The 26,818-nt window shown below is 40.4% G+C and overlaps 1 protein-coding gene across 8 annotated transcripts in view; it reads left to right on the plus strand.

Annotated features, from left to right (window-relative positions):
• Positions 1-14,397: 14,397 nt before the first annotated feature.
• Positions 14,398-26,818, plus strand: part of BNIP2 (BCL2 interacting protein 2) — a 34,103-nt gene continuing 21,682 nt past the window's right edge. For 2 of the 8 annotated variants that reach the window (XM_073303644.2, XM_073303647.2), the window contains exon 1: positions 22,090-22,351. In XM_073303644.2, the coding sequence (XP_073159745.1) occupies positions 22,346-22,351 (6 nt within the window). In that variant the 5' untranslated portion in view covers positions 22,090-22,345. Of the gene's footprint in view, positions 14,530-18,341; positions 18,386-22,086; positions 22,352-26,818 lie in introns of those variants that run through there. The other 6 variants (XM_073303649.2, XM_073303645.2, XM_073303648.2 and 3 more) reach the window with 6 other exon arrangements.

A 26,818-nucleotide genomic window follows, 5' to 3' on the forward strand; every position in this document is an offset into this window, starting at 1 on the left:
GCTGAAAACAATTATGAGCCAAATTAGCTGGAAGGAAGAATTTAATCAGAAAAATGTGAATGATAATGAGTAATTGTTGAAGAACTCTGTACGAGATACCCCAAAAGCCACAATCAAGGAAAAAGGCTGTATGGGTTAAAAAAAACAACTTGATTTAGAGGGGAAGGGAAGTCAGGTATAAAAAATAAAGATATAATATATAACAAATGGAAGACCAGGAAAGTTGATAGTAATGAATAAATCAGAAGATAGGAATTGTAGAAAATTAGTAAGAAAAGCAAAGGGACACAAGGAGAAATTTATGGCCAGCAGAATTAAGGATAATAAGGAGGAGTTTTTTAAAGTATATTAGGAACAAAAAGGATCCTAACAATGGCATTGGTCCATTATTAGCTGGAAATGGTAGCATTATCATTCATCATGCAGAAAACAGAAGAGTTCACGAAATATTTCTGTTCTGTATTTGGGGAAAAATAGGTTATACAGTCATGTCATATATGTGATGAAACACTTTCCATTCCAACAGTAACTCAAGCTACTAATATCAGACATTTTAAAATCAGCGGGTCCATATAACTTGCATCCAAGAATTCTAAAAGATCTGGCTGACTAGCTTGCTGGACCATTAATGTTGATTTTCAATAAGTCTTGGAACACTGGTGAAGTTCCAGAAGACTGGAAGAAAGCTAAAGTTGTGTCAATATTTAAAAAGGATAAATGAGATGATCCAAGTAATTACAGGCCTCTTAGCCTGCCATCAATCCCGGGCAAGATAATGGAGTGTCTGATATAGGATTTGATTAATAATTAAAAGATGGTAATATAATTAATGCCAATCACCATAGATTTATGGAAAACTAACTTGATATCTTTTTTTGATGAGATTACAAGTTTGGTTGATAAAGGTAACAGCATTGCTGGAATACCCCGGGAATTCTGTAAGGCATTTGACTTGGTACCATATCACATTTTTATTTAAAAAAGTAGAACAATATACAATTAACATGGCACACTTTAAATGGATTAGAAACTGACTGATAGGTCTCAAAATGTAATTGTAAACATGGTACTGGTGTGTTTCTAGTGAGGGATTAATTCTTGGCCATATACTACAGTATTTAACATTATTATTAATTACCAGGACGAAAACATAAAATCATCACTGAAAGTCTGCAGTGAGAGAGTGGTGAATAGTGAAGACAGGTCACTGGTCCAGAGCAGTCTGGATTGCTTGGTAAATTAGGTTCAGGCAAACAGTATATGTTTTAATATGGCTAAATGTATATATATATTTCTAGGAACAAAGAACATGGGCCTTACTTATAAGATGAGGGACTCTATCCTGGGAAGCAGTGACTCTAAAAATAGATTTGGCAGTTGTCGTGGATAATCAGCAGAACATGAGCTTCAAGTGCAAGTCTGTGGCCAAAGGGCTAATGTGGTCCTTGGACACACAAACTGAGGAGTCTCCAGAAGGAGTAGAGAGGTTATTTTACCGCTGTATTTGACGCTGGTGCGACTGCTGCTGGAATACTGTTACTAGTTCTGGTGTCCACAATTTCAAGGATACTGGTAAATTGGCGAGGGTTCAGAGAAGAGCCACAAGAATGATTAAAGGATTAGAATACATGCCTTTTAATGATTAACGCAAGGAGAAAAAACTATTTAACCTAAAGAGAAAATTAAGGGGTGACTATAAGTACCTACATGGGGAATAATGGGCTCTTCAATGTGGCAGAGAAAGGTATAACATAACCCAATAGCTGGAAGTTGAAGCTAGACCAATTCAAACTGGAAATATGGTGAAAATTTTTAACAGTGAGCATAAGTAACCACTGAAACAATACATGAAGGGTCATGGTGGATTCTCCATCACTGATCATTTCAAAATCAAGATTGGATGTTTTTCAAAAAGAGATGATCTAAGAATTATTTTTGGGAAGGTCTCTGGCTTATGTTATATGGTACGTCAGTTTAGATGATCACAATAGTCCCTTCTGGCCTAGGAGTCTATGAATCTATAAGTAAAGCAGGGAGATAGCCCATTTCCTCAGAGAGTTCAAATATTATCACCACAAAGTACTCGGGCCCAACCTAACACCAACTGCAGTCAATGGAAGGGTTCAAAGAGTGAATATTAAAGGATACTGCAGAGCACATTCTCAGCATGAGTTTTCCAATAAATATTTGTTCAAAACTTTGTGTCACTTGCAAGATTTGTGAATGTTTTCATGCATAGATTGTGGTCCCAAAAATACTCAAACAATGAATGAATAATATGATCCCATCCATTACTTATTTATTTTATTTGTATAATACCACTTACAGGCTCTAATTGTGACAGTAAGAAATAACCTGTGCCCTAAAGATCTTGCAGTCTAGATAGGCAAAACAAAAGGTGTGGGGGGGAAAGTACTATACTTTTACAAATGGGGAACTGAGTCACAGATAGACCGTGACCTCTTTTGCCCAGTGTCTCACATGCTGGGAGGGCTGAGAATCAAACCCAGATCTCCTGAGTCCTAGTCCAATGCCTTAAACCCAAGCCATAAAATTTCCACCTAATTAACATTTTCAGAAGTGATTTAGGCACTCAGGAGGTCTAAGTCCCATTGATTTTTCAAAGAAATTTAGACTTCTAACATCCTAAACTGCTTTGAAAATAGGACTTAGGTTTCTAAGACACTTAGGTGCTTTTGAAAATTTTATTCATGCCCATCATTCTAAACACATAGTTCCAAACTTGGTGCTTTTATTTGTGAAAATATTCATGAATCAGGTTTGCTTTTTTTAAAAAAGCCCTACCAAATCTAACTGCAGCCTGTGGGAATTTTGCTACGGTCGGAGTGCAGAATCAGGCCCAAGGTATTTACAAAATGTTATATTAAAGAGGTTACACACACACACACACACGCTTCACAAAACCACATCTGAAACCAGTAAAAAATGAATAATGAGTAAAGTGAATTAAACTAGAAATGCCAAAACTGATTTTTTTTAAAACAAAATATCATCCCAAGAAACTCTTCATACAATTCTTTAGTAGGCTGATTGCATAGTCCCAATTCAGATAAAGCTGCCATTGTATTCAGGATCAGGCATTAAAAAAGAGGTATAACTAAAACAATTACTTAGCCTTAATTTAGGTGCTAACACCAAGTGCCAGAGTAAATGAACCATGTCTATGCTAAGAAAATGTATTTTGTTATAAAATGAATTAACTACATGTTAATTAAACACATCTTAGCTCCTAGTGTGGACAAGTCATGTTTAAAAACATGTTAGCTAGTTGTGGCTAACCACAGGGTCTACTAGTGGAAAAATGGTGTTTAACATCATCCTAGGTTAACAGTGCTTTTCTCCAGTATGGAGAGAGCCAAAGAAAGCTTTGTTTTAAATCCTTCAATAGCCCCAATAATACAGGATGTTGTTTTAACCTGGTGAGATGGGTAGAAGTGGGGGGAAGGTTGGCAGGAAGGTGAGTTCTCTGTTCGCTCAAGAAGATATTATACAAAACATTAAACCCAATGAGGGTATCTGTCAAAATGTAACTACCTCTGTATCTCTGCCATTATCTACCTCCCATAATGGATTCATCTGACACTAATTGCAAAAATGATTTAATTTAGCCAATCTTCACAGACTACTGTTTGAAAATTAAAATTAATAGATAGAATAAAAACTAAATATTCCTACAAGATGAAGATTTCAAGATTAAAGACCCTGACCTGCTGGAGAGGGCCCCAAGCAAACTTACTAAGAGTGAGGTTTGGGGAGCACAGTTTGTAGATATTGGTGCAAGAGGAAAAGGTCCTGCTCAGGCTGCAACCCAGCTTTCCAGCAGTTGAGTATTGGGCTTTGTCCCAGTCGTAAAGGGCAGCATAGGAGAAAGCCCAGAGATACTGGGTGTGCAATGTAATGGGGAGCCAGTTAAGTGTCTTAGAGGATGTATGAGAGACATGGTCAGATTAGTGAAGATTATTTTGATACTGGGCCAATTCCCCTGCTTTGCCATGTCTCCACTGGACTTGTGAAGCAGAGGTGAGATTTGCACCAAGGAACTAGTGCAAGTTCCCTCATACTTTGACTGGTCCCTTCTTCTTCCAGAGGTTGAAATGGTCTAAGGGCTGCTTCCATCTGCACCAGCTGGTAAGAATCCCTAAGGGATCATCTACCAAATGAGCCCATTCCAGCCACTATTCCACTATGCACCCTGTACTGAATGGTTCACTGGGGACAGCTATAGTAACTGTAAGCCCATTGGAGACCCAAAATAGCACAAAGAAAGTGAAATGGACCAGAGAATCTACCCCTATATTTATACATATATAAGTGTAAGGCCTGATCTACACTAGGAAATTAGGTCAATATAAGTACGTTGCTCCGGGGTGTGAAAAATCCACATCCCTGAATGACCCAAGTAAACCGACCTAACCTCCACTGTAGACAGCAGTAGGCCAATGTGAAAATTCTCCTTTTGACCAAACTACCACCTCTCAGAGATGAGAAGCCCTCTTATTGGAGTTGGTAGTGGCTTCACTGAAGCGGTGCAGTTGCCCTGAAAGACACAATGTTGCTATAGCTGCAAAATGTCTTTCCAAAATGTCTTATTTTACCAAAAAATGAGCATGCCAAAACTACCTGCTTTGTGAAAAGTGAACACTTTGTCCTTTGATGCAGGAGATAGGAAGGGCAGTACTCAATCAGACAGACTTGTGGGTTTTTTCCCTTATTATATTTGCATTAAATTAAAAGATGCCAATTCCACAACATCAACCCATAGCCATCAGAGACTTGCTTTGCTAAATACTACAGTGGGAATTAACTGCTCCACCACTGCACTTTTGCCAGCTTCCCTTGTGTTCTTTTGTGCACCAAGCTAATGTAATTAGCCATGTGTTAGGCTTGCAAAGGAGGATGGAGTTGATACTAACACATGACTAATTATGATATTACAGTTGGTCATTTGGTAGGCTGACTCAAGGGACTTGTAATATGACATGGAATCTTTCATCTTAAATTCAGCAGATCTCAGCCCCTAAATTCCAAAGCAGGAATCAGTAATTCCTCATTAACTGTGGCACAAAATGAATTGGATTCCACTCAGCCAGGTAGATGAGAGTTGCCCACAATTCTGTCATCATGGAGGGTCACTTTCACTGATATTTAAATTTCAAAGGGCAGACCCCACTGCCAAGAATGAACAGAGTTGATGCTTCCCTGTGGCATTGCTTTTGTCTTCCCCAGCCCCCTCCAAACCCAACAAGCAATCATGTATCAGCAGATATAGATTTAGACTTTCAAGGCTATTGTTTGAATGGGGCCCATCGGTGCTATTGCAATACAAATAATAATAATACTGTCAGAATGGCTGGAAAAATTAATGGTTCTTTAAAATGAAATCTAAATTGTAATGGATCTCCAAGAGGACCCTAATTCCATGATCCTACCTCTGTTGCAAAGAGTCATTTCTTTCTTTTGCCAAAGGGCAATCACCTCCTCTGGATGCTCTGCCTTAATCATGACAAGTTGTGTGCCATAAATTTGCATTTCTCTCATGGAAGCACAATGTGTTGCCAGCCACCTGAGAGGCCAGATCAAAATAATTTCCTAATGTATGTTTATATGGGCTTTGGCATCTGTGCTGCTTTCACACTGGCTGTTCCCCAAAACAGGGCTGACTCCCCTCTTTAAAAAATGTGTTTTGGGAGGGGATGAACAGAGAAGGAATCAGGGTAGTTTAAGTCCTCGTTACAAAAGGCGTTCCAGACTGATGCACAACTGCAACTCAGCTACAGAAATGAAAACGTATGCAAAAAATGTGACCACTCCTGTTCCTCTGGGATGTGCATGTTGTGGGTTTGGGGGTGAGGTGTGTGTGTAATGAGTGGCTGCTGCCCCCTCAACTCTCTGGGATGTGGGGGAATGACAGACTCTCCAGGGAACGATTCCTTTGACTGCTTCATTGAGGAAAGGAAACTTGTCACAATGCCAAGAACAAAACTGCTGCTGGGCTTAGTTTTGAATTTTATAAAGTGAATAAGTGAAAAACGTATACACACTCACTTCAGACTCGCGCTATGAATAATTAAAAGAATATGTAATTGTATCCAGTTTTCCCCCTCAAGCTCAACCAGCAAAGATATCTTCTGTCCAAGTAACAGGGTGCTTCATGTTTTTTTCAAAAAACTGTCAGAAGTTAACTGAACCAAACATCACTGAATTTATATGCATGCAAGTGGAAATAACAGCCTGACTGTTAGAACAGACAAGAAAGAAGCGCTCAATAGTTTTATTGGATGGAGGTGTAAATTTTTAATTTGACTATGCACAAGGATTTTTCCAATGCTGCAGGTCCTCCCTTCATGCTGGATTCTGATCAGAGATGTGTAAGTGGGGTATAATTGTATTTCTTGAAGAATTTTTTCCACACAATGTACAGTCAATCTGTGGAACTCCTTGCCAGAGGATGTTGTGAAGGCCAAGACTATAACAGTGTTCAGAAATAAATAAATAGATAAATTCATGGAGAATAGGTCCATCAATGTCTATTAGCCAGTATGGGCTGGGATGGTGTCCCTAGCCTCTGTTTGCCAGAAGCTGGGAATGGGCGACAGGGGATGGATCACTTGATTACCTGTTCTGTTCATTCCCTCTGCGGCACCTGGCATTGGTCACTGTCGGAAGACAGCATACTGGGCTAGATGGACCTTTGGTCTGACCCAGCATGGCTGTTCTTATGTTCTTAATATGCCACTGTACTTGTCCATGTAAGCAAAGCAGCTGACTTCAAAGATCACGGAAAGATGCAGTCATATACGTCAGAGTTGAATTTAGGCTTCTTGGGTATTTTATCATCATTAACACTTGGTTGTACACAGACTTTGCAATTGGCAGAGATCAGACATCTTTACTATGTAATGTAAGATAAAAGAAGGGTGTTTACCAAGTCGTGAATTGCTATGCAGAAATATTTTCAAAGAACAGAGAAAAACATTTCCTTTTTTGAGAAGAACAAGCACTGGAATATATTTAAAAAGTGTAATATAACAGCAATGAGCCAAATTTTGCCTTTTATGATACTGATTCTGCCCAATTGCCCAGTGATTTTATCTGGAAGGGGCACAAGCAAGAGATCTTCTTTATCTTTCATTTTCCACATACTCCTCAGAGAGTTCTACCAACATGCTGTACTCCTTAATTTTTACTCAGGCAAAAATTAGAGTCAATAACAGTTTTGCCTGAGGAAGGAGTGGTGAAAAATTATTAAGAAGAATGCACTTAGCACCTTTCACCTGAGGATCTCAAACTGCTTTACAAATAATAAGGCTCGCAATACCTTTTGTGAAATAGGTAAGTATTTCACAAATGGAGAAGCAAAAGTTAAGTGGCCTGCTTAAGTCACACAGCTGGAAGCGGCAGAGGCTGGATGTAGGAAACAGGTCTCCTGACTTCCAGTTGCTTACTGTAACCACATGCCCCAGTCTGGCTCACACTACCCTTGCTGTTTGCAGCCATAGGGAAAATCTGTTACAATGGCTACAAATCCTCCTACAGAACAGGCTGAATAGTTTTTCTACTGAATGTGAATAACAGACATTTCCTTGACAGGGTAAGGTTCAATTATTTTCTCTCATCATTTTTATATAGTATATATAATATTCTTTTTTTTTATATATTATATATAATATTCTCACTTCTCTAGTGTCAAGCATGAGATCCTGTCAATCATTGATGAGGATGCTGTTCCTTACTTAGGCTGATTCCTGCCTGTCCTCCTCTCTGCAGGTATGTACCAAAAGGTCGAACAGGTGCAGGCATACTGCATGGGAAGGGGCAAAATTGTGGTGAGGAGGTCCAATGCTCAGATACTTCAGAGATGGGTGCAGTAGAAAGGCCTGCAGAGAACAGAATATGTTCACAACCCATGCATGCCATGCTCCTCAGTGATTCCATCTAAAATAGCTTAGAGAGCTTTGGAACAAGGTTCAGGTATATAGAAACATAGCAAGGGCTAGTGACTAGGCACAGCTCTCCCTCCGCCTACACAAAAAGTGGATGCAACTCAAAGCAATCTGCTGTCTGGCTGGGAGGATGGCATTCACCCCCTGCAGAGAAGGTCTATGTAGCAGGAGCCAAATGAGGAAGGAGAAACTAGTGATACTCTTCCAAGGTTTGCTCATCACAAGAGCTCGACCCATAACCCAACCTCTGCCATGATATAGTTCCCACTCATGATGCCATATGTGTACCCCAACTTGCCTGAGCTGCTGTGTTCCATAACCCACGTCTCAAAGTCTTGTACTCCAAATCCTGGCCCCAATTTTCGATCTCCTGTTAAATCCTGCACTTCATAATCCTCTACCCCAGATGGGAAAAAATGGTTCCAAGTATTAAAAAATGTAAGTGCCAGCTCAGACACTCTCTGCAGTATGGGCTAATCTGATCCCTGCTGCACAATGCGCATTTTCTTCAATGTTGTGCAGGGAAGGATGATTTAACCCCATTCAGAAATGGCAGATATTAGATTTGTGTTTTCTATTCCAATACAAGTACCACTAAATCGATATGTTCTGGAAATGAATATTGGGTGAGATTTCTTTTTAATATAAAATGCAATGAAACTCTGATTATGTAGCAGAAATGCAGGGCTTCTATAAGTTGCTTCTGTGCCCTATAGAAATACTACAAGTGGTTCAGATTGTAAACCCTATCCAGCTCTTACACACTGAAAATTATTGTATGGTATGTTACACATTTATTCCATATCACAATAGCACCTAAATTGGAGCCCATTTACGCTCGGTACTCTATGTACATAGATTAAGAGGCAATCTGTGCCCCCAAAGAACTGACAGTCTAAACAGACAAGGTAGAAGAAAGGCAGCAATAGTATCCTCACTTCACAGTTGGGGAACTGAGGCATAGAGAGATGCAAAGTGACTTGCCCAAGATCACACAAGATCTGTGGCAGAGGCAGGAATTGAACACAAATTCCCTGAATACCACCAGTTCAGTGCCTCGAACACCAGGCCATTCTTCAATGTTTTGAACTGAAATACTCATCCTATTCCTGTTCAGATAAGAACTCTGGAACAAACAAGGGTATTTCTCCGTGTCCAGCCCAGCAGGCACAGACTTTCAACTGAATACTCCTAAATTCCTAGGTTACTGAGCTATTTACACTTACCATCTCACAGAGGCAGTTTTTATCTTCTTTGTAACAAAGTATTTAAAAAAACAGATTACTGCCATGTTTAAAAGAAGAACACACACAAATGTACATATTGTCTTAAATTGTTGCTTTCAATGGCAATTATCAGTCTAAAGATTAATCATAAATCACCCCACATCCAAACTTGTATAACAGTTGTTTTTGCAAACATGCAGGATAAATTTGTGACCCAGCATTATTCTTACAAACTAGTTCTTTTTGGTACACTTTTCATGTAAGTATATGCTTGTATTTACAACTTTCTGATGTTTAAAAATTAGAGGTATTCAACATTTGTTATGCAGTTGGTTCTGACCCCTTCTTTGCTTCTTTTCTAGGTTACATTTGAACACCCTGATTGATTTCCAGCTATCTTTTGCCACCTTGTGGAGAAGGTGAAACACTGCATGACATAAATGGCAAACTCTAGAGCTTGTCAGAAAACAATTTTTTTTCCCCTGTGGGGAAGAAAAAATTTCATCAAAACTTTCCACTTAAAATTTTGACTTTTCATCAAAAAATTAAAACTTTTGGCCCAAAAAAGAAAAGTTTTCAATGGAGACTCAAATTTCTGCAGAAAGCAGACACTTTTCATGAAAATACTTGTTTAGAAATCACCCAATCTTCAATTGAAACACCGTTTTGATAGAAAAGTTTTGACTAGTCTTAAATGGAGTCCCAAAATGGTATCACCATGTGGTCATTTGTAGGTAGGGCCCTACCAAATTCACAGCCATGAAAAACGCATCATGGACTGTGAAATCTGATCTCCCCTCATGAAATCTGGTCTTTTGTGTGCTTTTACCCTATATTATACAGGGGAGACCAGTGTTTCTCAAATTGGGAGTCTCGACCCAAAAGGGAGTTGCGGGGGGGATCGCAAGGTTATTTTAGGGGTGGTTGCGGTATTGCCACCCTTCCTTCTGCACTGCCTTCAGAGCTGGGTGGCCAGAGAGCAACAGCTATTGGCCAGGCGCCCAGCTCTGAAGGCAGTGCCCCGCCAGCAGCAGTGCAGAAGTAAGGGTGGCAATACCATACCGTGCCACCTTTAGTTCTGCACTGCTGCCTTCAGAGGGGGCAGCCGGAGAATAGTGGATGCTGACTGAGGGCCCAGCTCTGCAGGCAGCAGCTCTGACTTCAGAGCTGGGCTCCTGGCCTGCAGCTTTCCAGCTGCCCAGTTCTAAAGGCAGGGCCGCTGCTAGCAGCAGCACGGAGATAAGGGTAGCAGCGCCGCAACCCACCCCCGAATAGGCTTATGACTCCCAACACAACCCCTTTTGGATCAGGACACCTACAATTACAGCACTGTGAAATTTTAGATTTAAATAGCTGAAATCATGAAATTTACGATTTTTTAAATCTCATGACTGTGAAATTGACCCAAATGGCCTGTGAATTTGGTAGGGCCCTATTTATAGGGGTAAAAAACCAAACTTTGTATGTTGTTACATCCATCCATGAAAGTGCAGGGAACAATCTCCATGAGAGAATGTATCAGTTATTAATCTGATCTTATACCTTACCTAAGATAAACATGGTAGAAGAATAGTAACATGGAAACCTGCAACAGATTTGGGTTTGATTTTTATATTTGCCCACAAGTAAAGATTTTCAAACATAAAAACTACTAGACCTATAAGTAGGTCTTGAGCAGTGCTGGAATTTAACAGCCTGAATGATGGATCTCCACTTTCCTTCAGTATAATGTCCCAGAATAAGAGGTATAGAGCTCTATGAACTACAGGGCTCAGCCCCAGGAGACTGGCATAATTCCAATAGTACTCATGGATATTCTACTATAGCAGAGTATATTGTGCTATTCAGGACTCCAATCTTCCACAAATGGTAATGAGTCTTTTTTTCCAAATAAGCTCACAGTGCCCCAAGCTGGCTGTCTTCAATACCTGGACAAGTGACTCATTGGAAAACCAGCCTACAGGCAATCTTTTTCCCCCCCAGTTCTGAAGATGCTTCATGCATTGGGCCAATAGGAACTGATCAAATAACTAAGGTGACTGGATCTTCAGTGTGGAACATTGGAATCGTATGGATGGGAGGATATTTCAAAGTGAGGTGCACAAGCAATGGTGTGACAGACATTCAAGGAGGTGTATAAAGGACATGGGGGCAGAGAAAGAAGAAAGGTATCCCTGTGCACTTTACAACCAAGCAATGCCCATCCAACTTGTTCTTTGATGTCCTCACCTTCCCAGAATCAAAATGGGGATGTACAATCAAGGTAGGAGGTGAGTATTTACCATCTGTGTCCCTTTTGCTATTTTTTTCAAGTCTCAGCCTTTTTTTGCATTTTTCAACTTGTATCTGTACACGCAGTTCTTCCTTATTTAAACCATCTCTTGCTCTGAGTTATTATTATTATTTGATTACTAAACATATATATGATGGTAGTGCCTGTAGGCCCCAATATATATTAGGGCCCATGGTGCTAACCTCTGTACAAACACATAAGATAATGTGGTCACCACCCTCAGGACCTTACCTTATTAATTGCTCTTCTTTTGTCTATGTGCTCTGTCATATTTTTCTTCATCTTTGTCTTTTTTCCTTTTCTCACTTTTCTCTGCTCATTGCTCCTCTCTTCCTCCACACCTTTAAATCCATTCCCCCCTCCTCTTTCTTCCATCTCTCCCCCTCATTCTTACTTGTTTATTCCCAGTTCTATATTGACCCTCCTCTTTGCCCTGAAACAGACTTCATTTTTTTGCACCCTTCCACCCTTGCCTTGGCAACCTAGGGTGGGGGAAGTGAAGAGAAACTGGCTGGGTTAGCAGCTGCCACAATATGGTGGCAATGTGCTGAGCTCTTTATAAATCTGACCACTCACAGTATAATAGTCTGAGAGAGTGACATTGTGTTGATCTGAATCTTCCGTTGCACCTGCCCTAGAAAAGTTTGTACCCATTTTTAGCAACAATGCAGCTGCACAGTTAGAAATGATATAAGCGTTAGTGTAAACAGTGCTCAGGAGTTTTTACCCAACATTATGAAAACCTGCTTATGTGAAAGGAAGCGAGCTCATCAGGTTTTCATGACATGGTGGTAAAAATGCCTGAGCCCATTTACACTAGCATTTTTATCCTGTTGAGAGCAATGCTGCAGTTGCACCTGTGCTGGAACACAGACTACAGACAAAAATGATTTTCTTGCATAAAGACCTGTGTGGGAGGACTACCTCAAAGTCTATGATGGGCAAGGTACGTGACTTCACTGGGAAGATTTTGAAAGGGTGGAGGATAATGTGGTAATAGATCAGTGTCCTAGTTGGATCTATGTGCGTGGTCAGAAAAATGTAACTTCTGTAAAGGTTTATGATTAATATAGCAGTGGCATAAGTGTTTTAGCTAGCCATCTAAAATGGTTGAAGTCCAAAGATCTCAAGGCAGTTTTTAAATGTGAGTTAACTTTAAGTTAAATTAGCTATGACTTAGTGCTGAGTGCCCTCCTGTTCCTTTGACTTCAAAAGTATACATTGAGACTCTGCAGTTCTAAAAAATTAGGCCACTTATTTACCGAAAGGATTTAGGTGCCCAACTTTTGGGACCCAAATTTGATAATTTTGGCACAAGTGTCACATATCATCTCTGATGTAGGTATTCTCTCGATTTTACAAATAGGAAAGCTGAACTGACTTGCCCAAGAACACAGTCAGCACCAGAAGCAGAATAGAATACAGATATCCTGATTTTCAGACCCAGTTCTAGCCACCAGCCAATTGAGCAGTTTTCCTTTTCCTCGACCCGGTCTCCCCTGTCCACCACCACAAGAAAGGAATGTGATAATGATGAAGACGACTTTTTGGCTAACCACCTGTATTTGTATTTCTCCTTTCCTCAAAATGCAATTGCATAACATTATTTCATGCAGTAGGAGGACATTCTGGATGCAACTCCTGACCCACTGAAACATCTTAATTTTTTATTTTCCAAGTGTGTGGCTATTTTAAAAATTATAACCTTGATACATATCAATATGTAGAAACTTTTCCTTTCTATGGAAAAGAGCCCGTCCTCTTTTGAGAATAATTACACACATTTCTAAAGCACACATCAAAATGCTTTGTGGGTGCATTTATTTAGATTTGTCTGAATGGAGCATGGACCACTACTCTTTTTTCCAGTGGTGATTTTTGTTTATTTGCTTTTTTGGAGGGGCAAGGCAGGGACACTTCATCCTTTGGAAAATGCTTTTGTGAAGAAGTGGGTCTTGCCCCACACCTTGAAGGTAGACAGCACTAGCCTCATATGAACCTCCAGCTTCTAGAGGTACAAGATTGACACATTGCTTTTTTTTTTCGTTTTGGTAAATGTTTATAATTTTATTATTAAATTGATGTGCAGTATAGGGAATAATTTCTCACTGGCATGATAAGCACTGAGCCTTGTTACTGCTTTTCAGTCACAAAGTCCCCTGGGGCTTGGGTAGAGAATAGAGCACCAAGACCCAGATCCTCCAAGGTATTTAGGTGCTTCATTCTCCCTGATTTCGATGGGAGAGAAGCGGCTTCATCCCTGTGAAGACTGGAGCCAGCCTGACTCCTAGCTACCTGCCCTTGGCACTGATACACCCCCTGATTTGAAGGATGGATGGGATACATGGATGGGTGCTGGAACTAGGGGTGCTGCTGCACCCCCTGATTTGAAGTGGTTTCCAGCTTGTACAGGGTTTACAGTTTGGTTCAAGGGCTCTCAGCACCCCCACTTACACGTGGTTCCAGCACCCCTGCCAGCAGGGTACGGGAGCCCCTCCCCTCCATGTGACGCGGGGCCCTGTTTATAGATAGGGCTGGAGACCCCAGCGGCTGAGGCCCAGCTCTGCAATGGGAGTTTGGTGCCTAGCTCCCAGTGCAGCCCACTGGGGCGTTCATTGCCTCAACCGCTGTCAAACGGGGCCCTGGGGGGCGTGCCCAGCCTCCCTCCTCCGGCAGCTGCCCGGCTAGGGGGACGCACAGCGCCGCCCGCCCAGGGGCCCCATCCTGTAGCGAGGCGGCCGATGCCCCCGCACGTCCACTGGCGGGGCTCGGCGCCTCGCTTCACAGCAGCGTCCATCTCGCTCTCCCCGCGGCCCGAGGTGGTTGGGTCGGAACTCGCTGCGCATGCGCCCCATGTGCAACGCCTCGGGCCGTTTCCCCCCGCGGGGCCCTATGACCCGCCGCTCTCCGGCCTCGGCTTCCTCCCATCGCCCCTCCTATCCGGTTCCGGGTCAGGGCGGTGGTGGGGCCGGGAGGCGTTGGGGTCTCTCCGCTGCCCCGGGCGACTCGGAGCCGCCGCCTGGAAGAAGGATTTATTCCCCGTTCGGTACGTCCCGCGCCCGCCGCCGGAGCGGCGGAATCCCCCAAGGGGCTGGGAGACGCCGCTGTGGCTGAGGAGGGGCTGCCCGGGCGGCGGGGGTGGGGGCCGGGGAGCGGGAGAGGCCGGTTGCTCTTGCTAGCTCTCCGTGGCGGGAGGGGGCGAGGACGGGAGGAGAGAGGTGCCCCCTGGAGGGGTGTGACTGAGGCGGGGGGTGCTGGGGCGGCTGGGCAGTCCCTTGCTCATTGTTGGGGGGCGGCCCCGTTCTTGGGTCATCCCCCGAGCAGGGGCAGGGCGCGGGGGCGGGGGGGTTTGCTCTGTCTCTGGCCGGCCGCTCAGTGGCCTGCGGCGTGTGGCTTAGGATAACGTCGTACTTGGTAAGTGTAACTAGCCTTGGCCACGGTTCAGTTGGGCTGCCCAGGCTCTTTGTTGGGCGCCCTTTCTCTAAGTTTGGAGGTAGGAACTGGCCTTTGATGTGCTTTTACAGTAACGTATACGTTAAACTACTGTATGAAACTGCAGTAATAAGGTATCTAACATAAAATCTCAAAAGCAAAGCAGTTATGTGTACTAGATCATTAATTAGGTTCATAGAATCATAGAATATCAGGGTTGGAAGGGACCTCAGGAGGTCATCTAATCCAACCCGCTGCTCAAAGCAGGACCAATCCCCAATTTTTGCCCCGTATCCCTAAATGGCCCCCTCAAGGATTGAACTCACAACTCTGGGTTTAGCAGGCCAAACCTCAAACCACTAAGCTATCCCTCCCCCTCCCAGCTGTGTTTTGCTTTCAGAGTAGCAGCTGTGTTAGGCTGTTTCTGCAAAAAGAAAAGGAGGATTTATGGGAGACTAAGAAACTTATTAGAGCATAAGCTTTCGTGGGCTAGAGCCCACGTCATCGGATGCCTAGAATGAAACATGTAGTAAGATATACACGTGCAGGTAAGTTGGAAGTTACCGTACAAACTGTGAAAGGCTAATTAGTTAAGATGAGCTATTATCAGCAGGAGAAAAAAACTTTTGTAGTGATAATCAAGATGGCCCATTTAGACAGTTGACAAGAAAGGTGTGAGGTTACTTAAGGAAATAAATTCAATATGTGTAATGACCCAGCCACTCCCAGTCTTTATTCAAACCCAAGTTAATGGTATCTAGTTTGCATATTAATTCAAGCTCAGCGGTTTCTCATCTGTTTTAGAAGCTTTTCTGTTGCAAAATTGCCACCCTTAAATCTTTTACTGAGTGGCCAGAGAGCTTGAAGTGTTCTCCTACCGGTTTTTTAATGTTATGATTCCTGATGTCAGATTTGTGTCCATTTATTCTTTTGCGTAGAGACTATCCGGTTTGGTCAATGTACATGGCAGAAGGGCATTGCTGGTGAATGATGGCATATATCACATTGGTAGATGTGCAGATGAACGAGCCCCTGATAGCATGGCTAATGTGATTAGGTCCTATGATGGTGTCACTTGAATAAATATGTGGACAGAGTTGGCATCGGGCTTTGTTGCAAGGATAGGTTCCTGGGTTAGTGTTTTTGTTATGTGGTGTGTGGTTGCTGGAGAGTATTTGCTTCAGGTTGGGGGGCTGTCTGTAAGGGAGGACTGGTCTGTCTCCCAAGATCTGTGAGAGTGAGGGATCATTTTTCAGGATAGGTCTTAAATCTTTGATGATGCGCTGGAGCAGTTTTAGCTGGGGGCTGAAGGTGACAGCTAGTGGCATTCTGTTGTTTTCTTTGTTGGGCCTGTCCTGTAGTAGGTGACTTCTGGGTACTCTTCGGGCTCTGTTTGTTCTGTTTTTTCACTTCAACGGGTGGGTATTGTAGTTTTAAGAATGCTTGATAGAGATCTTGTAGGTGTTTGTCTCTGTCTGAGGAATGGGAGCAAATGCGGTTGTATCTTAGAGCTTGGCTGTAGACAATGGATCGTATGGTGTTTCCTGGATGGAAGCTGGAGGCATGTAGGTAAGTATAGCGGTCAGTAGGTTTCCGGTATAGGGTGATGGTTATGTGACCATCGCTTATTAACACCGTAGTGTCCAGGAAGTGGATCTCTTGTGTGGACTGGTCCAGGCTGAGGTTGATGATGGGATGGAAATTGTTGAAATCATGGTGGAGTTCCTCAAGGGCTTCTTTTCCATGGGTCCAGATGATGAAGATGTCATCAATGTAGCACAAGTAGAGTAGGGGTGTTAGGGGACGAGAGCTAAGGAAGCGTTCTAAGTCAGCCATAAAAATGTTACCATACTGTGGGGCCATGCGGGTACCCATAGCAGTGCCGCTGACTTAAAGGTATACGTTGTCCCCAAACATGAAATAGTTGTGGGTGAGGACAAAGTCACAAAGGTCAGCCACCAGATCTGCTGTGACATTATTGGGGATGCTGTTCCTGACAGCTTGTAGTCCATCTTTGTGTGGAATGTTGGTGTAGAGGGCTTCTGCATCCATAGTGGCCAGGAGGGTGTTTTCTGGAAGATCACCGATGGATTGTAGTTTCCTCAGGAAGTCAGTGGTGTCTCGAAGATAGCTGGGAGTGCTGGTAGCATAGGGCCTGAGGAGAGAGTGTGCATAGCCAGACAGTCCTGCTGTCAGGGTGCCAATGCCTGAGATGATGGGGCGACCAGGATTCCCAGGTTTATGGATCTTGGGAAGCAGATAGAATGCCCCTGGTCGGGGTTCTAGGCATGTGTCTGCACAGATCTGTTCCTGTGCTTTTTCAGGGAGTTTCTTGAGCAGATGGTGTAATTTCTTTTGGTAATCCTTAGTGGGAGCAGAGGATAATGGCCTGTAGAAGAGTTAGAGAGCTGCCTAGCAGCCTCTTTGTTCATATTCCAACTTATTCATGATAACGACAGCACCTCCTTTGTCAGCCTTTTTGATTATGATATCAGAGTTGTTCCTCCCGCTCAGTCTTACTCTGTTCTTGTGAGTAGGTTTGATTGAAACATACAAAAATCATATTTTGAATTGGTGTGGAGTGTGTTCTTTAATATGCGGTCAATTCAACAGGCAGCAGGCAGAACAGAATGATATCACAAAGTTCAGAGCGTGGTCAGTGCTTTACTATCATATGAACAGACAACCCCTTATTTCCAAAATGTAGCTGTTGAGAGTAGGAACAGCTTCTAGTGTTTACCCTGCAGAAAAGATGAAACTTGTTAATCTTGAGCTTCCTTTTTTGTCAAAACTGACAAAAAAATAAAAATAAAATCCTGGGTTGATTGCTAGATTAAAATAGATAAATGTTGGCTGTCCCAATTTTTATAGTAACAGGTTCTGAATATTTAGATGGATACACCACACTAACTTACAGGAAATAGTGAGCTAGGTTCAATCTATTGGCCCCTGGAATACTAAATTCACTTAAATTTTTTTCAAACTTCAGCTAAATGCTTACGTTCTTGCTCTCTACACAGCACAGCAATAGAAGTTGCTCAAAACTCCACTGGCCTTGTATTAATGTAGGTTTCCCAATTTTTTTCAGAAACTAGTCTCATGGACCACCTTCTCTTCCCTCATGATTTAATGGATTACCCCTGCCATTGAATATTAAATAACTGTATCCCAACTAGAACAGTTGCATACATCAAAAAGTAATATGAGGAAAGAAATTAGTGTTAACTTCTAGCGTATTTTAATAGTTGGAAACGAGGAGGAGCCCAGCACCATGTATGAATCAAATCGTGGTGGATCACAGTTGAGGAACTGCTGGCTGAACTCTAAATCTTTCTTTAAATGATGATTGTGTTTAGTTAGGCTATAGATACAGAGTGGCTGCATTATCACATGTATTTAACAACTGAAACAGACACTTAAGATGTTTTTCAGTTATGCCCAAGTTTCTTCAGTGGAAACTACCAAGGTAGGTGAGTACATACAACTTGCAACTCTCTCCTCTGTTTTCCAAGTAGAAGTTTTTTGTATTAATGATTTGATAAAACACTAATGATCATTATGTTGATTTAAAGTGATTACTACTAATCTTCTAACAGTATTTTCAGCATAAAATTCATAAACAACTCCATCTCTTCCAGCATATCTGTGCTTAATCTGGTGCCAAGTCTGTTAATTGCACAGCTGTGTTCTTGTTAGCCACCTTAAATGACTGGTTTATTAAGCAATAAGACATTCTAGGTGGTGAGCTTCAAGATGATTATAACACCTTGGGCTATATTCTGAGGCACAAAGCCAAAGTGCCTTTACCCAACTTAAAGCAATAACTGCTGTACAGTGCATTACCTAGAGTTCAGTATTGCTATTACGAAATGGAATTTAATGCAATTTCCTCATCAGTGAAAGCTATTTTTAGAGTTACAAGATGCTTATGAAGCAAGGCATTTTTATTACTTTCTGAAGGGTGGGAAGGACTTGAAACTTAACAGGTAGTTAGTACTTGATAAAGATTAATGGTTATTTCATTTTTTTTTTTTTACCTCATGTCACAAACTTACAAGCAATTCAAACAGGGTTTTGCTCAGGTGCAGTAAAACATATAATGGTGTTTTAATTTAGGTAACTCTCTGCCACTTGGTTGAATTTGGAAATGCTATTTTTCTAGTCACAGGTTTCAGAGTAACAGCCATGTTAGTCTGTATTCACAAAAAGAACAGGAGTACTTGTGGCACCTTAGAGACTAACAAATTTATTTGAGCATAAGCCTTTTGCGAGCTACAGCTCACTTCATCGGATGTATACTGTGGAAAATACAGAAGATGTTCTTATACATACAAACCACGAAAAAATGGGTGTTTACCACTACAAAAGGTTTTCTCTCCTCCCACCCCACTCTCCTGCTGGTAATAGCTTATCTAAAGTGATCACTCTCCTTACAAGTCATTATGCAAGGTAACCTATTTCCTCTTGTTTTGTCCTACCTACACCCCCCCCACCCCCACGTTCTTGTTAAACCCTGGATTTGTGCTGGTAATGGCCCACCTTGATTATCATACACATTGTAAGGAGAGTGATCACTTTAGATAAGTTTCAGAGTAACAGCCGTGTTAGTCTGTATTCGCAAAAAGAAAAGGAGTACTTGTGGCACCTTAGTCTCTAAGGTGCCACAAGTACTCCTTTTCTTTTCACTTTAGATAAGCTGTTACCAGCAGGAGAGTGGGGTGGGGGGAGAGAGAACTTTTTGTAGTGGTAAACACCCCATTTTTTCATAGTTTGTATGTATAAGAACATCTTCTGTATTTTCCACAGTATGCGTCCGATGAAGTGAGCTGTAGCTCACGAAAGCTTATGCTCAAATAAGTTGGTTAGTCTCTAAGGTGCCACAAGTACTCCTCTTCTTTCTAATCACAGTTCTTCTGAAAGTGTTACCAAAGCTGAAAATGATGTTGTTGTCGTTACAAAAAGTTTATAAATTTTAAAGGCAACTTGAACTGAAATTTCATGCTTAGCTGGTAAGATAACTAACTTAATGTTCTCTCTTACATGCTGTGGAAAAATGTAAAGCAGTGTTTTCTAGATAGTATAAGTGATCAAAAGAGATTGGAACTAAAAGTTAACAATTTTTCTAAACCGCAAATAGAACTTTTTATCTGATCATTGGTCCAGGGCCAGTACTTAGAAAAACTTACTACACCTGAAGCCATTACTGTTAATCCACCACACATCCTGTCTTGCTGTGAAGTCACTTTAAAATCACTGCTAGTGTTAGAATGGAATGGATTTACTGATCTGAAAGACTGAACTCCATCCAACATGATGCATAATCCTTTAGCATCAAGTTGTTGACAAGGTAGTGACTAAGATCATTAGGGCTTGCTAGGGCTAGAAATGAATGCTCTATACATGTGGAAAGATGAGACTGTCTAGTTTCTGTTATACAATATTTAGTTCTAGCCATATTGGTTCAGAAGATGTACTTTAAAGCTACCACTACTTCCAAGTGATCCTATGCTGATCCAGGACTGAATGTATAAAGTCCTCTTCCTTGTACCACACTCTTAATTTTGTACAAACAACTGCTGTTTGCTTGTGAATCTTATGACTTCTGATGGTCTCTAGTTTTAACTATAGAACCAACTGTGGTATAGATTCCAAAGAGAGGAAGGACACAATCTCTGTATCAAGGTTTTTTGTTTTTTATTACTTGGATAGGTGTCCAATCTCTAGTTCTATTGATCTGAGCTACTTAACCACAAACCAGGTTAAGCAAGGGCAGTAGGAAGGCAAACTTTACTATATTGGTTTGCTAGTTTATTTGAACCCTGATCTAAAGGACCTGCCTCAAACAATGAGATGGTAATGGATAGGATGTGAAGACTCAATCTATAGCTGATTTACTGATACTCCAAACTATGAAACAAACTGATATATTGTTACCGTGTCAGTGGCCAAGTGTTTTTGTCCATAGATTCTAGAAATGGACCTTCAAATAACAATTGTATATTTAATTTTGAAACATTAATGCTGCTACTGCCTCTATCAAAAGAGTAAGAATTGGATTTTAATGATACTTTCCTGTGCAGAAAATCTGGTTTTGACATCCAAATTTGTGTGCTTTGGGACACCTGGAATATGAAAGTCACTGAAAAGCCAAACTTTGGCTCTTGTAAGGGAGCAGAACTGCACACCAGCCATGTGATGTGAATTTCATCTCTTGGAAGTTGTCTGACCTTCATTACTGTAGCTATCTATATAGCAAACTTAGTTTCTAAGAGATCAAGCTTCAATTAATTATACAGGTAAAGTGATGGACAGGTATTGAAAGAAAACGAAGCTCACTGTTCCAAGAAGAAAAGAAGTACTTGTGGCTGCTTGTGGGGAGGAGTGGGTGAGAACCAGAGAAAAATTGTTTTTTCCCCCCAGTCTTTCCTTAAAACTTTGACTGAGCGTGAACTGCATTATCAGGGCATACTAAACATAGCTAAGTTTAATTTTAATTTGTTCTTCTATTACTGAAATAAAAATATAGGTTGAGGTGCTTTGTTAAGGAAGTACGTTAGGAGATAAAATAACATAGTGGGTCCAACACTGTTAGAGCAGCAGGTTAGGGATCATGTACTGAAGATTTTTGTTTAGAAACTGCATAAGCAGAAATTGTAGTAGTGGGCTCTCTCTTTTTCTGCTTTGTAAGCATTTGTGAGCAAAATGTGTCAAATTATTCTGTAGCTAATTCGCGAGTCAGCAGTATTCTGACTTCCTTCAAACTGATGCTGCTTATTAATCCTGTTGTTAGTTTCATGTTCTTGTAGCTTCTAGATGATAGTGCTTTCATGCATGAAGCTTCACTTAGACTGTTTTGTCTATCTTGACTGTTTAATCTGAATGAATGTTTAAAGAGATACTGAAGTTTAGTTGATCCAAAATTTGATCTTCCCTTAAATCAGCATGTATTTTGCAGACAATATCTTATGCAGGGCTTGAAATTCTTCTTGTAAATGACTTACAATTGTGTTACATGGTCCTTAAAAATACCTGCTTCTTAAATCATCAGTGAATAGAATATTGCTGATAAGAATCCAGTTGCAATCATCTCTCTCCTCCTGCCTAGTTAATAGATCTGAGAAGTTCTTTTATAGAATAACTTCTAAACTTTTGCATCTTGAGCAAATATTCAAACCCTGTTCATGTTACATACTTAAGTAATATCTTTCAAGTTTATCCAAATGTCTCATAAAATGTGTACACACAGGGATTCCTTGCCCACTGAAATGCAGCAACCTCTGAGGTAAAGAACAGTTGTCAGCTGATACACAGCATACTCCACACATGTAGTGAGAGGAAAACTTGCTCATGGTATTTGGGATTTTAAATGTCAATGCAGTGTATACAGTCTCTTAAAGAGCATCATCTGAAAGTGCCACGTTAGGAACTGCATGGACGTGAGTTTCTCATTTCTTAATCTCCCCTATTCTTTTTAATTTCTAATTATCTTTTATTTTCACGTTAAAGCGGGCTCTTTCCAGTTTTCTCTCATTAACCTTGATTGTTCTTATCTTTTTACTCCACACAAAGTATTCTCTGCTGGTTGTTACTCTTACAAAACCTTCCCTTTGTATATAGTCTTCTGTTCTGCAGTCTATATTGAGAAATATTTTGACTGAGTTAGGTTCTCCAGAAGGGAAATACTCCTATGGAAAAGGCCGTGTTCAAAATGTACCTGCCCTTATTGATAGGAATGTCTAGCTCCAATCATGTAACTTTCTTCCAAATGTTTGATATTTACTGTCTATTAGAAACATTGATCACTTAATTAATTAGGAGACACTGATTTGTTAGTGTCCAGTTTCAACATGTAACAGAGACTAAACCTTATAAGGAAAATAATTTGACTCAAGCACCAGGAGCTATGTCATGACTTTTTAGAACTGTAGAGGGAAGTTTGTCATGACCTGGAGAGGGAACCCTCTGGAGTACATGTTTAAGAAACTAGTGTCTCAGATGTAACTGAACTGTGGTGATAAAGTTGTAGCTAACACAGCTGAATTTTCAGGTGAAAGTGCACTGCTTTCTTCAAGGGGTAGCTATTGAGAGTTTGCTCATTGGCTAAATGAATCATATTAATTATCTTTTGGTCTCGCTCTGCAGTTTTGTCTACTTGACACTGCTGTGCTACATAAAATCAGTAGCTCTTAAAAATAATTGTAGCGAATGTAGAAATTGGTTTTATGTCATGGGGATTGTTTGTGATTCTAACAGTGCAGAAAATTTTTGCATCTACCAGTGGTTGTATGCCATTCAGGAATTGAGAAGACTGTACATTTTGTACATTGATGGTTCTTGTTTCAGTGTAGGAGGGCCATCGCTTCTTGTGTGCCTTTTAATAAGAATTAACAAAACAGTTTTCTGGCAATTTAGCCCTTTATATAGTCTGGCTGCTTTAGCTGCATGATCAGATTTAAAGTTTATTCTCCATTGTGGTGGTATGTAACTCAAAGTGCAGTCCAATGGCACTTTCTTAATCAATAAATTTGACTCTTGTGCATTTCATGCTTTCTTCAGTGATAAGTTCTTACTGCACCAAACTCCTGTCAATCCTGTAAAATCAACATAGCTATGAGATTCTGAGCTGGATTCTGTTTGTGACTCCTTGTTACTGGTGATGTGTGAGCCTGAAAGAACAACACAGCTTCATTTGAATGTCCCAGAGTGAATTTGCTTTAAAAAAAAAATTAACTATCTGAAAAAATGTTCTAATTTTGAGATAAATGTGGAATTCCAATAAACCTTTAAGGCACTGTTCAAAATCAAACTAGACCATAAGACTTTGCTTAATTTTGTCTGAGACAGAAGAGAATAACTTCATTACCATTTCCAGAATTACTGGGAGATTTCTATTGTTTGATAGTTTGTGGCAATAATGGATTGATGTAATCCAGTTTACTAAAAGCTATTAATATCTTACAATAATACTTGACATTTTTTCAAAACCTAACTGGTGCACAGTTTCCTCATAAGTATTAACCAATTACCAGCAGAACAATTAGGAGACAGCTAGCAAGTGAAACTTATTTGATATAATAATCTTCATAGTTACTAGTACTAATCATTCTCAGTTCATATTCTCATTTTCAGGTGAGACACTTCAGTGCTGTCTGCCATAAAAGTATTTGGCTGGACACTGTGGGTTGACTTGTGACACTTAGCAACGTGTCTCCCTACAAGGTTCAGCCTGCTAGAGCATCTCTCAGGGGTTTTTAAGCGAACATGTTGTACTTGTTAGTAAATTAACTATGTAATATCCAACATCTGGGTCAGCTCGAAGGAATAGATGCCATATAGATATGTGGCAAAGCAATAGATGATTGAAACTGTTTGCAAGTGGAAACATTATAGAGATGCTGATTTGACCCTTTCATACTTTTAGTTCTTGCAGAACTTTTTTTTTTAAAGCACCTCTTGTGCAGGTGCTTTACCTTTGTATTGATAGTATTCTATCTCTCTGGCCTAAATTGCGGAATGACTTTTGTCCAAATTGGGCACCTGATTTGGACTGCTCCTGCAAAAATGCCAGGAGCTTATGGAAGCTTCAATGAGCAAATATTAATTTAAAAATATACAGGTGATATTTTCCCACATTGAAGCAATGTTTGCATTCTTGTTGTGGCTTACAAAACAAGATTAGTTAACATGAAAAAGGAGACGTAGTTATAAAGATGCCAGGAAAATATTCTGAATCAGACATGTTAAATTATTCCTAACCCTGGCTGTAGTCTGCAGTTCATCAACATAGTCATATAATGTTTATAAAGTTATAATAAATTGTGTATTAGATATAAAGGTTAAAGGCTCCAGCAGTTAGTGTCATATATATGTAGGTCACCTTTGACAAAGTCACAGACATCAAAGGTGAGCACAAATCCTAGAAATAAAGATAATCATTTAGTTCCTTTCTCTCTCTCTCCAGCATGAGAGGAGCTGATAAGCTTAATGTGCTTTAGTATTGATATCTCCTTTTCTTGTTAACTATCAAGAATAAAATCTCTTGTAGGTTTACTTCCTCACAAATAAAAACTAGTAGTTTTCTTCAGGTAAGACTGAATTCTCTATTGTTTTGATTCACTTAGGAACTCTTCCTTTATGAAATCAGAATTACAAGAAATCTTTAGATCAGCTATACAAGAACCTCTTGTCTGTCTTAACTAGCTTTGACATTAAATTATACAAGTCAGCTTACTAACATCTGGGAAGAAGTACACAACATTAAAAATGTTGCCCTTGGTTTTCTAAATATGACTTGTAATTTATTTACAATCAGTTGTAGATTCTAAAGAAACAGTAGCAAAATCATTAAGAGGATCTAATGGGGGTGCATAAAAAGCTTCGAAGTATTACCGAGAGGACTTAAATTAGTACATGAATTCACTGGGCCAGAACCTTTAGTTCAGTTTGATCTATATTATCAGCAAGGTCCAAAACACATTGTATGGCTTTGCAAAATTACCAGGATTCTCAAGTTTTCAATGTAACATTTTCCCTCAATTCTCATTTTGGCAATTATCCCTTAAGCTGTCAGCTCATCACTAAACTCTGAGGTGTATCAGCTTAATATTTGCATTAGTAATTTTTGATGAAATCACATGATTCAAGTTTACATGCTAAGTAAATGCTGTTTTCAGAGATGGAATTGTGGTAAAGATTCTAGAGAAGTCTTAAAGCCATCAGTCGTTACAGATTTTCAGTTGATTGTACCACCTCTAACAGAGATGAAATGAAAGGCACTGCAAAGACCGAAAAAAATCGTATCTTCTGTTCTTTGTTTCCCACATTTGAATAAGTAGTTTTAAAATCTTCTATATAATGCTTCCTTCCCTTACACCATTGCTGCTGTTTAGGGGGGCATCATAGGGGAAACGGTGGTGAAAGTTCATCTTGGAAAGTAAGATGTTGAGATAAAACTGCAATGATGGCAGTAAGGCAGGGGGGAGAGGAAGGAACAAAGAAAGCAATATTAAAACTGTCAGTGGGCTGTGCTGAGCTAATTCCAAGAAATCATCAGCATTACAGAAGATTATGTATTCAATATCAGTTTTCATTTTGCTGAGTTAAACCAATAGAATTTCCAAAAAAGGTGGGGGGGGGGGCAAGGGGACTGACATAAAATTAAGCAAGTTGTGCTTCCAGATTTCCCATGTGGTGCTAGTGTCAGGAATCTTCCCCAGGAGCATTTCATGTGACTAATTGCAAGTAGTCCATTCTTTCATATCCCTTCTAATTCCTTCATTCTGCAGTTCTGTAGACTAAACTCTGCTCTCCCATCTGTGAGGCAGGTCCATGTAGGGATGACAAGGTGTGATTTGAAAGCTGGATTGTGGCTGTGAGAGCAGAATTTTACTATTATTGAAGACTAGGATAACTTCCAAAATCCAGCAGATAGGATCTTATTTAGAACACCAGAAACTGACACACAGCCCAACAGTGATTCAGAAGACTAATTTCTTGCTTTATTTTACAACTAGATACTAAAATGGACAGGCCAAAAAAAATACTTAAGTATGTTCTTCAGATATACTGTTCACCTTTCAGGAATGGAAAATACTATCATGGCAGGGACATTGAAGAGAACTGGTTTTATCTATCAAAATCATAATTGTCCCATGATCAAATGTCCCCCTCTTCAGATCATTCTTCTGTGGCTTTCCTTCTTCATTAAGCAAATCAAGCTTGATGCTCTCATCCTTTCTTTAGTTCTCTGCATAATGTTGCCGCAGTTTGTGTATCTGCTGATGTCTCTTTTCCCATTGTTCCCCTTACACTCTTGCTATTCATGCCGTTCTCATTGTTTCCTTTATTTCTTATAATGTTGCCCACAATGTTAGGAACAGCGTGCTAGGATCTCTGTTTTCAGT

The sequence above is a fragment of the Lepidochelys kempii genome, chromosome 10, assembly GCF_965140285.1.
Source record: "Lepidochelys kempii isolate rLepKem1 chromosome 10, rLepKem1.hap1, whole genome shotgun sequence".
NCBI classification, from domain to species: Eukaryota; Metazoa; Chordata; order Testudines; family Cheloniidae; genus Lepidochelys; species Lepidochelys kempii.